Raw genomic sequence first — 14,597 nt, 5'->3', positions numbered from 1 at the left:
GAAATCATTTCCCCCAAACCTGTTAACAGTTAGCAAAATTACTTGAGTTATACTTTCTCTTCCCACCTCCAGAATAGATAACTAAAAGTGTTGACAGAAGAGAGATTGAAATTTAAACAAATAAACAATAACAACCACAACAAAACAAAATCAGGGCTTGACCCTGAAGTATGCATGTGTTACATTTACACATGGATTGATACTTAATAGAACAGAATTCCATGTATATGGGATTACACTGGATACTTAAGGCTCATTTATGGAACTCTAAAATGATTTCTTACAGGCTTACATAAATACAGTTTTAGAAATTTAACTTGTGTGTGCTTAATTTTATAAAAGCTAAAATTACTCTTCCCTTAATCTGTTTTTTAGTGTGTGGTTTTTGAACTTGAGAATGAAGACTGTAAGGGTGCCAGGCACACAGTAGGTATTTAGTAAATATATGGTGGGGTTTCTACCTCTGTGAAGATGGAGGGCAGCGTTACTGCAAAAGGAAATGGTCAGGAGGCTTCTCCAAATGAGGAAAATCATGTCCGTGCTCACCTCATAGGAGGGAAGTAGAGAGAAGTGTGGAGATGGGCTCCACCAAGCACCAAGCACACAGACTTGGGAAGGGCTACATCAAAGGGAAAGGACGACAGGAATTGGCGGCTTCATGGGAAAAGTCACGTCTTTATTGTCTGTGTCTATGAGTTTTTGTTTCTTCATGTGTTTGTCTTGTTCTTTTGTTGTTTTCAGTTTTATATACCACATATCAGTGAAATCTTATTGTTCTCTACTTTTTCTGTCTTATTTCGATTAGCATTATAATCTCAAGATCCATCCACGTTGTCGCAAATGGCACTATTTCATCTTGGCTTATGGCCGAATAGTATTCCATTGTGTATATATACCACAACTTCTTTATCCATTCATCTATCGAAGGACACTTTGGTTGTTTCCATGTCTTGGCCACCATAAATAAAGCAGCAGTGAACATTGGAGCACACATGTCTTTATGGATAAATGTTTTCAGATTTTTTGGGTAGATACCCAGGAGAGGGATTGCTGGGTCGTATGGTAATTCTATTCGTAATTTTTTGAGGAACCTCCACACTGCCTTCCATAGCGGCTGCACCAGTCTGCATTCCCACCAACAGTGTATGAGGGTTCCTTTTTCTCCACAGCCTCTCCAACACTTGTTACTATTTGTCTTGTTGATGTTAGCCATTCTAACTGGTGTGAGATGATGTCTCATTGTAGTTTTTATTTGCATTTCTCTGATGATTAGTGATGTTGAGCATTTTTTCATGTCTGTTGGCCATTTGTATGTCTTTGGAGAATTATCTCCATGAGGTCCTATGCCCATTTATTAATTGGATTGTTCGTTTGTTTGTTTTTTGTTGTTGAGTTGTATGAGTTCCTTGTATATTTTGGATATTAGCCCCTTGTTGGAGGCGTTGTTTGCAAAAATCTTCTCCCATTCAGTTGGTTGCCTCTTTATTTTGTGGATGGTTTCTTTTGCTGTGCAGAAGCTTTTAAGTTTGATATAGTCCCATTCATTTATTTCAGCTTTTACTTCCCTTGCCTTTGGAGTCAAATTCATAAAATGCTCTTTGAACCCAAGGTCTATAAGTGTAATACCTATGTTTTTTTTCTATGCAGTTTGTTTCAGATATTATGTTTAGGTCTTTGATCCATTTTGAATTAATTTTGGTACATGGTGACAGATAGCAGTCTAGTTTCATTCTATTGCATGTGGCTTTCCAATTCTCCCAGCACCATTTATTGAAGAGGCTGTCTTTTCTCCATTGTATATTTTTTGCTTCTTTGTCAAAAATTATCTGTCCATATTTATGTGGGTTTATTTCTGGGTCCTCAATTCTATTCCATTGGTCTACATGTCTGTTTTTCTGCCAATACCATGCTGTTTTGATTATTGTTGCCCTGTAGTACAAGCTGAAGTCAGAAAGTGTGACAGTGAATTTTAACTAAAATCCACTGGGTTTAGTTACTATGGAGTAACACCTGTATTTGGCTTACCTTCATAGAAGATATATCCTTTTTTTTAAATTACTGTTTACTAAAAAATATTCTATTTTTGGTTACTATTAAGGAATGTAATAGTTATTTATAAAGTGTATACTTTGCATGGTGATTTTAAGTGGCCTTAGTCAAATAAATAAATGAAATAAGATTAACTGTTTAGTGCAGTCACATATTTCTATTTAGAATTCTTTGTTCTTTGACACGTGTGCAATACCAAACATAAAAATTTTAGGCTGTATAGTTTCTACAATGAACATTTCTGACTTTTGTAATAAGGGGAGAAACCCAACCATGGTCTCTGAGTGAGTACCATCATTATACAGCCATGAATCTAATCGGCTTTTCTTAGTGGCTGTTGAAAGCATCCAGAGCTGATTTTTTGATGTTTGACTTGGAAAGCAAAGAATTGGTCTTTGGTTTTCTTGCCTGTGCAGATTTTTATACTCTTTTCCATTAAAATTGCTTTAAGTATAACTGTTCTCCAATCACTGTTTAGACTATTGGTAAATTATCAGTCCAAATGCATCTAGCTGATTTGTCTTCCTCTTTCTAAATTGGAGGTGAGAAGCAGTTAATTAACTAAATTTTAGCCTACTATATTTAAGCACTTCAAAAATACAATGTGTAATATATACGCTAATACACTTTAACACAAACGTAATTTTTTGAAGATATTTAGCTGTGCTGAATTAAAAGAAAACTCTTAAGTTTATAAGTTATTGTTGTGTGTCATACAATAGTTTGGTTTCATTTATAAATGCAAGTAAAGGCGCCTATGAAACCTGGTATGGAACACGACAAAATCAGAGATTAGCATATTCACCTTGTAAAGTCGTTTTCTGTCCAAAGAGAACAAAATTACAGTCGGCCCTCCATATCCGTGGGTTTCCTTACCGCGGATCCAGCCAACTTCAGATCAAAAATGCCCAGAAAAAAAAAATCCCGTAAAGTTCCAAAAAGCAAAACTTGGATTTGCCATGTGCTAAGCACTGAGCTGGAGCCACACGCATGCAGTGATGTGTAGGCAGAGCCCATGGTGGCCTATGTGCAGACATGCATACGGGTTATGTGCAAATACCACGCCGTTTTAATGAGGGACTGGAGCGGCCTCTGGTTTAGGATTCCAGGAGGGGCGGTGCTGGGACTAGTCCCCTGCAGATACCCAGGGACAGCTGTGTGCACGTACTGTCCGAAGTCTAGTAGTTGACAAATAGCAAAATGAAGCATTTGGAGATAATCAGGAGACAGAAGCTGGCAGCAGATTGTTTGGAATTTTACTCATTGCTTACCAAATGAATAACATACTTAGATACTGTTTGTTTTTTTTGTTTTTTAATTGTTAATGGGGTAAAGTATGCATAACATAAAATTTAACATCTTAACCATTTTTAAGTACAGTTCAGTGGCATTAGGTACGTTCACATTGTTGTGCAACTGTCACCACCATCCATCCCTAGGACTCTTATTCTTGCGAAACAGAAGCTCTGTAGCCATTACAAACTACTCCCTATTTTCCTCATCTACCCCAGACCCCAGCTCCTGGCAACCCCCATTGTACTTTCCATCTCTGAGTTTGATTACTCTGGGTCCCACGGAGAAGTGGAATCATACAGTATTTGGCTTATTTGCCTGAGCACAGTGTCCTCAGGTTCTTCATGTTGTAGCATGGGTCAGAATTCCATTCCTTTCTAAAAGGTGTATCTTTCAATTACAGCTGCCATACAATATTATATTAGTTTCAGGTAGCTAGCATAGTGATTAGCCATTTATGTAACTTACGAAGTGACCACGCCAGCAATCTAGCAGCTACCTGACGCCGTACAGTGATAACAGTGTCATTGATTGTATTCCCTGTGCTGTACTTTCCTTCCTTGTGATGGGTTTTATGACTGGCAGCTGCTACTTAGATACTATTAAACTTGAAGGTTTGGTTTTTTTAAAAATTGGTCTTAGTCTGTAGACCATTGGCCATTTCTATCCAAACTACATATATCGTCAGAAGAGTTGAGCTGGAGACACCCAGCTGAAGTGTGGATGAATGAAATTCAGTGCTTCACCTAATGCGTACTGCTTAAAACACACGTGTTCCTTCTGTTGGCTGAATACTGTCTGATTTTCATTCGTACGTAATTTACCTGCGTGGAGATTAAGAAAGCTCCTTTTTATTAAATAAGCTTGAAAACAAGATGAGTGTACTAGGTTCTTGGGTAGAATGTATTGCATAGCTCCCTTTAAAATGAGCAGTTAGAAATCTGCCCCTCGAAAACTGTAAAATGCATTTTCTCCTGTATGGAAAGCAGTATGGTCCTGAAATATTCCTCCTTAATTTTGGTCCAAACGAACAAAAGTGTCTGTGTTTATTCCTGCTTAATGCATCACAGATCTGCTGACATGCTAACCTCGGAGCCTTGGCTGGCGTTACTCAGGCCTGTGCACTGGCAGGAAAGATGGACCTAATGCACAGTCCATCAGTGCAGTTTGCATATGGAAGTTCTCACAGGGGAGCTGCCTGGTGCCAGCTGAGGCTTACCTGCCCACTGCAGTTATTGTATGTAATTATCGAACCAATCTGTTCAGCCCAGCAGGGTTTAGATGGTAATCATGAAGCAACACTTCGGAGAAGAAAGATGGAAGGCACTCTCCCCTTCTCTCCTCAGCTATATGAAGTTACAGCCACTCTCACAGCTATTTTTGAGAAGGAATACCTCCATATACAAATCTGCTAAGTGAATGCTTTTAACGTTTCCTAAGCTTTAGTCAAGTTGTTATTTTTGTATGTGTGAAGCATTTTCTTTAGGAACATGGTGGGTAGCTCTTGAGTTCTGATCTTTCCATAGCCACTTTAAGAATATTTTCAAATAGTGGAATTAATTGTAATACATAGATAATGACAGTTCTGACCATTTGGAGGTTTCAAGATAACGAGGTTTGAATAGAGTTGGGCTTTCCCACATAATTCTCGTTGGAACAGAAGCCATGGTTGCCATTAGGAAAAAGGAACTGTGCCGTCAGCAGGTATTACACTCTTTGTAGCTGTACACACAATGGCTCGAAGCAAGGAAAATTCTCAGATGAAGTTTAATAGTAATTGTTAGGAAATAAAAATGAGGACATTCTGATGTATTGCGAATCTGTGAAATTTGGGAAGTATCAGATGATTTCCTAAATGATACAGACTTATTTTAGGCAACCTAGAGGAGCTTTGAGTTATAATTTGCATTTTAACACATTTAAATTTGACACTACATGGGATGAAGTTATTTGAAACATACAAAGTTTTAAATTTATTACTAAAGTCCTTCTCTAGTTATACCTACATAGGGAGATGTTAAGTCACTTAAAAACTTGTCGCAGGAATAAAGTAGTTAGAAAATGTTGTAGTGATAGGAAATAATACAACGAAATTGAGTGAACATTTGGGAAGAATGGATGGTGACAGAATGCAAGCACTAACTCCTAAGTAACACTCAACTGGGAAACTAAATAGAAAATAGGGAAGACCTGAGAGAATGGTGGAAAATCCAACCTGTCTTGTGAGATCTTAGGAGAGCTATGCACTTTTAAGACTTCCTTTACAGTAAGGTTTATGGCCCTCTTAAACTTTAATAAAAATATATCAAAACATTTATTGGAAGTTTGCCATTGATTCATGAATAGAATTTTACCACCAATTTATAGCGTATAACCACTGATATAATATGTGGGGCAAGGATTCTGTTTTCCCATTTATCAAGTAGGTTACTCTCTCCCCAGACGTAAATGGTAAAATGGGGAAAATAAGCATCATTGGCCTCAGTGAGTGGTGATATCAAGTTTATAAAACACTTTGCTTTAAAAGAGTTTCTGTATAATAATCCTGATGGTTAAAGCATGACTTTCAGTGGTGAATTGTATGAAGCATTAAACGTTAGAGGCAAACGTACCCACTATGCAGACTGGATAGTTGGTGGTTCTCGTAATCCCGTTTTTTTCCACCCCCTGTCCCTTCTCTTAGGTGACCACTACCCTGAAGTGGTACACAGTCGTCCCCCTCATCCGCATTTCTCTTTCCTCGGTGTCAGTTACCTCCAGTCCACCGTGATCTGAAAATAGTAAATGGGAAATTTCAGAAATAAATGATTCCTAAGTTTTAAATGGTGCACTGTTCTGAGCAGCATGCTGACATCTCGAGCCATCCGCCTGACACGTGAATCACCCCATTGCCCAGCGCATCCCCCGCCCGCCCAGTAGTCACTTAGTGGCCGCCTGGGTGATCAGATCGGCTCTCACAGCAGCCAGTGCTTGTGTTCATGTCACCCTTATTTTACTTACAGTGTCCCCGCAGCGCAAGAGCGTTGATGCTGGCGGTTCGGATATGCCTAAGAGAGTTTCCTTTAACTGAAAAGTTGTGTACGTACAGGAAAAAGTGTAGTGCATTGTGTATAGGATTCAGTACTATCCACAGTTTCAGACATCCGCCGGAGGGCTTGGAATGTATCCCCCTCAGATAAGGGGGGACTACGCTGTATTCTTCCTGTAGGTCTTAACACACCCATACCTCTATAGATTTATGTATATGCTAAGTTTGTATATTTACTTCTTTGACCATCAGACCACATCTCTCTCTCTCTTTTAATTTTTATATGGAAGAAGAGAAAGAAAGAAATTGAGGAAAGCACAGAATCTAGTGTTGAAGAAATGGAATGGTCAGATGCGCAGACAGAAACAACCATACAAACCCGTAAGTAGGACGTCTTGCCTGTTAGCTTTTTCCCTATGTAAACATGACTTTCCTTTCCTTTCACCAAATAAGAGGTTAACTATTTGGGTCATCGCATTTAATTTTATAATAAAGTATCCTAAGATAAAATGTCATTTGTGTAGAATGGGTCACAGTGTCTTTTGTACACACATTGTGTTACTGACTGTTCTCCGTGATCATGACATTGGGACAAGGAGCTGCTCGTCTTGTAGACAGGGACCCGGAGACACCGAGCATCTAAATGACCGAGCAGTTGAGAGGCTTAGACCTAGAGACCAGAACTCATAACTCTCAGGCCCCTCCCTTTCCATTTCCGCGCACTCATCCACGTGCGTGGGGAGGAGAGCGCGTGTCAGGACTCAGCTGGTTGCCACGTGCGTCTCCCGTGGCTTCCAGATTCCACTTCCCGGAGCTGCCCCGTCGTTCCCCACAAAACGCCAGCCCTTCTTTCTCAACAAGTTTGGACGTAAGGAGTTAAAACCTTGAATCATCATTTTTCAAAGTTCTTGAAGCAAAAAGTGAGGCATAAAGGTATTTTTTCGATAGCTCATGAGCTGGATCGGAAGGCGCTCCCATGGGGAGTGCTTCTGGAAATGACAGTAGCAGAGGGAGCGTCTGCAAAGGCAAAACGAGGCTGGACTATTTTTTTTGTTGGTCCTTGATTTCTAATGGAAAAGGCTTATTTTCGGTAAAAAATTTCATTCAAGTGTAAGTGCCCTGTTTAGTCAGGTCAGTGGTGTATTGTACCTTTGCTTTGGCAGAAGCACAGGGCATGTTTGTGGAAGGCAAAATCTCGGTTTTCTAAGAGAATCATCTTTGCCCTGGTTTTATGCATATTTTCTTCATTATATATATGGGTAGGACATCCTTAGGTTTGTCTGAACTTACCCAAGAGAATACTTGGAGAACCTGAATAGGGAATGTATGACTTCAGTGTGGAAGCTAAAGGTTTTGAAGGAGTCCCTCTCTTTTCTGCCGCCACCTTCCATTCCCTGCTATTCCCCCAACCCCCCAGCCCCTGTCTTGTTCATTTTGTTACTAGGAAGTGAGGCGTCCCAAGGAGCAGTACATGGAAGCATGTCTCAGCCAGAGGCTAGCAGCAGCAGCTATGACAGTGAGTGAGAGCAAAATTGAGGAGCATTTCTAAAGATGGAGTAATATTCTTACTTAAAATATCCCTTCAATTCTAAAACTGGCAGTTTTAGTTTAGGGAAGGTCCTCCACGGTTCTCGTAAGGTTGATTCTCATTTAGAGCAAAGCGAAGTCACAGCTGTGCGTGAGGCTGACTCAGGCTCTCGACGGCCTGCAGGTCACTGTTACTGAGCGGTGCTCAGTGAGCAGCAGAGGTATTTGTTTTGATACATAATGATTTTAAATTTGACCATAATTATAAAAAATGCTTTTTGTACCTAAAATTTTAACTTAAGGTCCTTATACTGTTAGTTTTTACTGTGAGAAAATATATTAGTGTTTTTGTTTTACTTAATGCCCAAAGATGAGAGTAGATCCCATTGCTAATTTAAGGAGAACAATCCAGATATTTTTTTGATATAAAAATAGAAGATAAAGAATAATCAGATTCTCCCTTATATAAACTCTGAGTTGCTGTACTTAAATGCTGTCTTATTTCCCCATTGTAATTCATTTTTTCTCCTAAAGTATGAGGCTGATTAAGGTATTTTACTATCTAAACATTCATAAAAGAGAGAACTGTTACCTGAGATGGTAAAATGTTATTGCTTCTAGAAAAAAGAAAAACAAAAACCAAGAGTCCATGAAAATGTATACATTTGTATTTATCAGTTTAAAGTAACTTGAAGAAAGCACATTATTACGTTTGAAGTTTTTTTTAAAAAGTGTGTAGTACAGTTCAGCAAATTCTGTGTTTTAGAGCTTTAAGATTTTGTGTCATAAATGTGTTTCAAGAATAGTTACCTCTAGCAGCAGCTTTAGAAATGTCAGTTTCTTCATTAACAATTTTATTTTCAAACACAATTCATGGTTTACAATATGGTAAGAGATTTTTCTCACTGTGTGCTCTTTCAGAATGCTCTGCCTAGCAAAATGGGAGCAACTTTCCTTTAATATCTATTTAGACCGTTTTAAAAACGTGTATAATTTTCTTGATACACCTAAACTCATTTTGACTAGTTGGGGGTCTATTGTGTAAGAACACATTCTGAAAGCTTTCAAAATGTGTATTGTGTAGGTTTTCTCAAAGAAAGAGAGGGGGTGATGGCGTGGTTTTCAAGAAGAACAGAGGCCTCTAATCCTTTTATTTTTATGCAAGGCATAATTTTTACCAATTGAGAAAATTTGGTTATTTGCTGCAAGTAATTTCTTTGCCCCACAAAATGATAAGCCTTAAAAAACCATGTGTATTCTGGCATTTCAAAACCATGCCAGTATTTCAGAATTGTACTAAAAATGAGTTAATGTAGCCATGATACTTATGGCTAGTATATTTTGTCCCTACTGTTCATAAAATGGACAGAGCTCAGCAACCTAGTCTTGTTTTTTTGTTGTTGTTGTGTTTTTTTTTTTTGGAGATACCTTGGATTTTGGACCATTCTTGAGGATTCTGAGGAAAACATGATTGATGTTTACCTCTTGAGTATCTAGTCTAGTTAAGAAAGACGTATTTTTAAGGGCACCCTACAAAGAAATTTTCCGCTTGTTTTTTTCCTTTGCATTATAAAATCATAGACGAGTATCCTAAATATTTGTTTGTCAAATATTAACTTTTACACATTAGTCTTATGATTGGACTTTTTTTTTACCAGTAGTAGCGTATTATGAAAAGGAACATATTTTTTAAAAGACTAGAAGGACAATAGATTTTTTTTCTGCAGGCATCAGAATTGATTATTTGGGAAATATTGAATCGCTACATGCTGCAAAGTGTCCAAGTTGCATAATACTGATCATATAATAAATTCCAGGTGGTGATAGCATTTTTAGTTGCAGTGGAAAACTTTAAAACTAGATTGAAGGGGATAAGCAGCAATAATACTTAATTTAAGAGGAAAGTGGAGGTTAATGAGAGCAATACTACTTGAATGTAGTTGTCATGGTTATCTTAAATGTTCTTTGTAATGTGACTATAGATTCAAAATGTATTGAAATGGAGATGTACTATAGTATTGATTATTGACCTTGATCTTGTGGTATACCATTATGCCAATCTCAGACAATCACAACATTCTGTTTTCTATGCAAAATTAAATTCCAAATTCTTGAAATAAAAACCTAGAAATGTACCATGAGATATTTTGAAAAGAAGGCTATCTCACAAAAATTGAAGGAAAAAAACTAAAAACTTCAAACCAACCATAGTTGCAGGCTGTGCATTATGAGTGTCAGAAAAAAAAAGATACTTATATATGTTTGAAATTTGCTTTAACTTAGTGCAATTGAATAGAAACTAGAACTTGGAAAAATAAAAGAGCAGTGATTTTAAAACTGATCTTCCAGTGAAGTAAATAAATAAACCTGTGATCCGAAAATCTTTAGACACTATTATTAGACATGTGTGGTAGGTATTTTGTCCTAGATTCAAAGAATGTTTTGTATGTTTCAGAACAGAAGTATTGATCTCTTTGTTGTTTAGTACATTCATGGGTTAATTATGAGCTCCGCTGCCCCTCCCATTGCACTTTTGAAGGAGTTAAGCCCAAGCAGTGGGAGGGCATCTTTCCTTTGCCACCACTAGGCAGTCTGGTCAGGCTTAAGCATATCCTTCTGTCTGCTGTGCTCCCGCTAGAGGTGGAGTGGGGGTGGTGGTTGGGAACAGTGTCTCCTCGGTGACGCAGAACTCCCATGCCCCTGATGAGGAATCACGGAATTTATTCCAACCCAGGAACAGTTGGATAGGAGCTGTCATAAGTTACTTACTTGTAGACCAGTATCACATGTGATGCTTTTCTGGAAAGCTACTCAGTTGGGATCTGTTTAATTCCTGGTGGAAAAGACTGCATTTTGGAATAGCCCAGTGCTCTCCTGCCTAGAGTATAGGTAGCAGGCTTTAGAAGGCAACACATTTAGAATAAAATTGTTTGCTTTTCATAATATGCGTAACCTCATTGCTTCCCCCAAGGAATGAATACTTACCTTGTTGCTACAGTTTACTTTAGGTTTAATGTTTTAAATTGTACAATAAAGTTTTTTGGGAGAAATATTTCAGGACCAGTGTAAATTGGGTATGTTTTACCAGTGGAAGTGTTCTGATGTAACTTAAGACTATAAGCTACACTCAGCGTATTGTCTGACATACTAGAAAACTGACAGTTTCCTAAGATCTTCAGGGTATTAACAGTTATACCTTTGTGTGTGAATTTCATGTCCACAAATCATGATGGTCAATAAAATTTTAAATGCTAATTATATATAGAAATACTTATATTTCTGTTCTTCTTTTGCTTTGTAAATTAATGATTTAAATTTCTTTGTTTTCTCTTCAAGGTTCAAAAACCAGAAAAAGGGTCCAGAAGTAAATCAAATGCTGTGAACCAGTTTTTATTTTCTTCCTTTCATTGGATTTTTTTCCTCTTTTTCTATTTTGTTTTTGTGTGAGTCTTGTGGGTGGGGGTAACGGTGAAATACCTATAGCTTTGAAAAACAAACTTTTTTATTAAAATAAATACTTTGTACAATTTATTAAAGGCTAATTTATAAAATTACATAATCCTTTGGTTATATACTCTTTAAGCTAGCCCACGCTGTATGTGACAGGTTCTGGAGTACTTAGAAAAATTACTATGATGTGCACTTTTTAATGGTCATATATTTCTCGGAGTATATAAAATGACAAAGTTCTTACTTTTAAGGAAATATAAAACTTAAAATAAAGGGTTCTTTTGTGGCCATAAGATTTGGTTTGTATTGATTTTGTTCAGTTCCACAAGCACCTGTTGTATGAAATGAGAGGTACGAAGAAGGGAAAGGATTGTGAAAGAAAAAGTGGAGTAATACGTATATCTGTGAGAGAGACAATATGCATGTTTGAAAATTAGAAAATGTAACAATTATGTAAGTGTGCAGGTTGGATGATAAGAAAACATGATCAAGTATCAAGTGGTGGCATGATCAAAGATTTTATAGACTGGCTTCCTTTAAGGAAATCCTGTAAAATGTATATATGTCTGTCTGTCTGTCTGTCTGTCTGTCTATCTATCTATATCTTATTGATCATTCACAGATTTTTTTGTTACTAGTTCCATTTTTTGTAGCATATAATATTTGTACAGTAAACCAAGCACTTGAGAGTTTTGGTGATTAGAAATTTTTTTTGTTTGTTTTTTGCTTTTTTTTTGTGATTAGAAATTTTGAAATGTGAACTTTTTATAGTTGCCTTGGGAACGAAAGCTTGGAATTTAAACATTTATGAACGATTTCAAGATATACTTTGTTAGCAGAATTGGGATTGGATTAGATTCTCTAAATGGTCATACGCCTTAGCGCTTGCAGCACATACAATGTTTTTAGATGGTGAAGAAACATATTTATTTAAGATTTAAGCATTTTAACATGTACTCAAAATATAAGTAGTATATTAAACTGCTGATTTCTTTACTGTTTAGGACAAGCCTAAAGTAAATATTTCAGTTTTTAAAACAGCAAGTTAATAGATAATACAGGTGAGATGTAGACCAAAAATTGTCAAGGTTTTACCAAGTTTGAGCAACTGAATCAGCACAAAGACTGACTTTTGGCTCTCTGATGTGCATATTTAGTTGTCATGTGAAGCATTTGTCACTGTATTGGTCAGATGATGAAAAATGCAAAACAGATCTGCAGACTTTCCTTTGAAGGTTAATTTTTTACATGCCTCCTGGAGTTTGTCTTTACAGAATAGAGAGCTAGGTTTTGGGCAGAGACTCTTGCTTTCTGTAGCATGTTTGATTTTAGTACTCATCAGTGTTATGGTCCCAAGCTTATTTGTAACACCTAAATCAACTCTCAAGTTCTGTTTCAAACACATTGACGCTTAAAATAGGATAAAATGTGTGTGGTGTGTTTTTATGTATATGCCTTAGCCTTTTTTTTATTTTTCAAAACACAAAAACAGCAAAAGCCTGTTGGTTAAACATTAAGAAAACAAAATTTCCTCACATATTGTTTGTAACAAGTGCTGGCATTTTCTCGAATGTTAGTCTCTTGGCAGGGCTGCAGAAATGAAAACCTCGCAGCGGCCGTAGTAGCCAGTTTGATTCACAGCTGCATCATCCCCTGGGCTGTTCTTCTGTTCCCTCCTTATACTTGTTTGTCTCACCCCCTTGATTTTAAAAAAAAAAGGGTTAAGTAGCCTCCCTGTCATTGGGAGTTATGCTAGTTTTCTTGCCTTTTTCAGTTCCATATTTGCTGTTTTTATTTTGCACGGCTTCTTTGCAATTCCTGCGTTCAGTGGGTTTGGCCATTTTTCATTCTCTTCACCATCCCACATCCATATTCTAACACGTTCCGGTACTGGGTATCCTGTCCTCGTTGTCATTTTCTCAGGTCCTTAGCGAGTGGCTTCTCGTCTGTTGAGGACCGACGCCTGTGCCAGACTCTTGCACTTCACACGACAGGAGCTATGTGTGCTCTACATTTTCTAGAAAGCAACTGATAAATCTTTGTAACTAAGTAAACTCTGAGGTAAAGTATCTTCTAGTCGTTTTACAGGAGTGGCCTCTTAAGACAAAACGTGACTAGACCAGAGCTGTAAAACTCTAGTATTTCTCTGAATTACCATAAAATGTCCAGTAGAGACCGGAGTTGGATAGCAGTAAATTAGTGGTGAAAATACAAATATTAGGTTGGTATAAAAATAATTGTGGTTTAAAAGGTTAAAAATACTTGCAAAAACCGTAATTACTGTTGCACCAACCTAATAAATTGTACACCTTTGTGTATGTCTGTATAGATATAGTTGAGCAATATATGCTCGTTTATCCTTTAACATTCTGTTTTTAGTGCTCGTTATTCTTCCGGTTATCAAGGGGTATTAATATACAGGGTCATTGCAGAAAATTTAGAACATACAGAGAACTGTCAGAGGACAAACTAGCCGTGCTGCTACTCCTACGTGCAACCAGTTAAGATTTTGACGCATTTTCTTCCAGTCATTTCTATGCATTTTTATCTTTCAATAATCATCATATTTTACATACAGCCTATATTTTGCTTTTTAAAGCTAACATTTAATACTTTGCATGTTATTACATGTATTTCATAGGTATAATTTTTATGTTTCCATAATTTTTTCTTAATAGATTTATGATACTTTATGACCATTTCCCCAATACTGGACATTTAAGTTGTTTTCAGTATTGAAAACAATGTTCTCTAATAAAATTGGGCAAAAATCTTTGTCCACCTGTATAAATATTTCTTTAGATTTTCAAAAGGGATCCATTTGCTCAAAGATTGAAAGAATGGGAGGTGGTTATAGATGCGTATTATCAAATTGCTTTGCAAAAAATTAATCACTGTACACTTTGCCCAGTAAATCAGTGTTCAACTTACATTTTTGTCATCTTTGAGTATTACTAATTTTTCTAATTTGATAAGGTAAATTTTTTTGATTCCTAGTAAACCTAACTAGTTTTTTATTTGTCAACTGATAATTCTGTTTTCTATTTGGTGTATTTGTTTGTACTGTTTGCATAGTAATACTCTTAACCCTTTGTTATGTTTGTTACTGACTTTTTCTAGTTTATTTTTTGTTGATGTATTTTTTATTTTTATGAAGTTTAATTTTTATGGCTTTAATCTATTAATATTTTTCATTGTAAATTCCGCCACTGTATTAAAATATTTTCTATCCTGAAATCAGAACTATTTA

The 14,597-nt window shown here is 36.8% G+C and overlaps 1 protein-coding gene across 7 annotated transcripts in view; it reads left to right on the top strand.

Moving 5' to 3' along the window:
• The window catches only part of VRK1 (VRK serine/threonine kinase 1), a 110,658-nt gene extending 99,016 nt beyond the window's left edge, over positions 1-11,642 (top strand). For 6 of the 7 annotated variants that reach the window (XM_019750667.2, XM_019750666.2, XM_019750664.2 and 3 more), the window contains 2 exons: positions 6,661-6,751; positions 11,234-11,642. In XM_019750667.2, coding sequence (XP_019606226.2) covers positions 6,661-6,751; positions 11,234-11,265 — 123 coding nt within the window. In that variant the 3' untranslated portion in view covers positions 11,266-11,642. The remainder of the gene's footprint in view (positions 1-6,660; positions 6,752-11,233) is intronic. The other variant, XM_019750663.2, reaches the window with a different exon arrangement.
• The last annotated feature ends 2,955 nt before the right edge of the window (positions 11,643-14,597 follow it).

Source organism: Rhinolophus sinicus, linkage group LG03 (assembly GCF_036562045.2).
Source record: "Rhinolophus sinicus isolate RSC01 linkage group LG03, ASM3656204v1, whole genome shotgun sequence".
Classification (NCBI taxonomy): Eukaryota; Metazoa; Chordata; class Mammalia; order Chiroptera; family Rhinolophidae; genus Rhinolophus; species Rhinolophus sinicus.
Note: the sequence above shows the minus strand (reverse complement) of the source record. Positions and strands in the feature narration are given on the sequence as shown.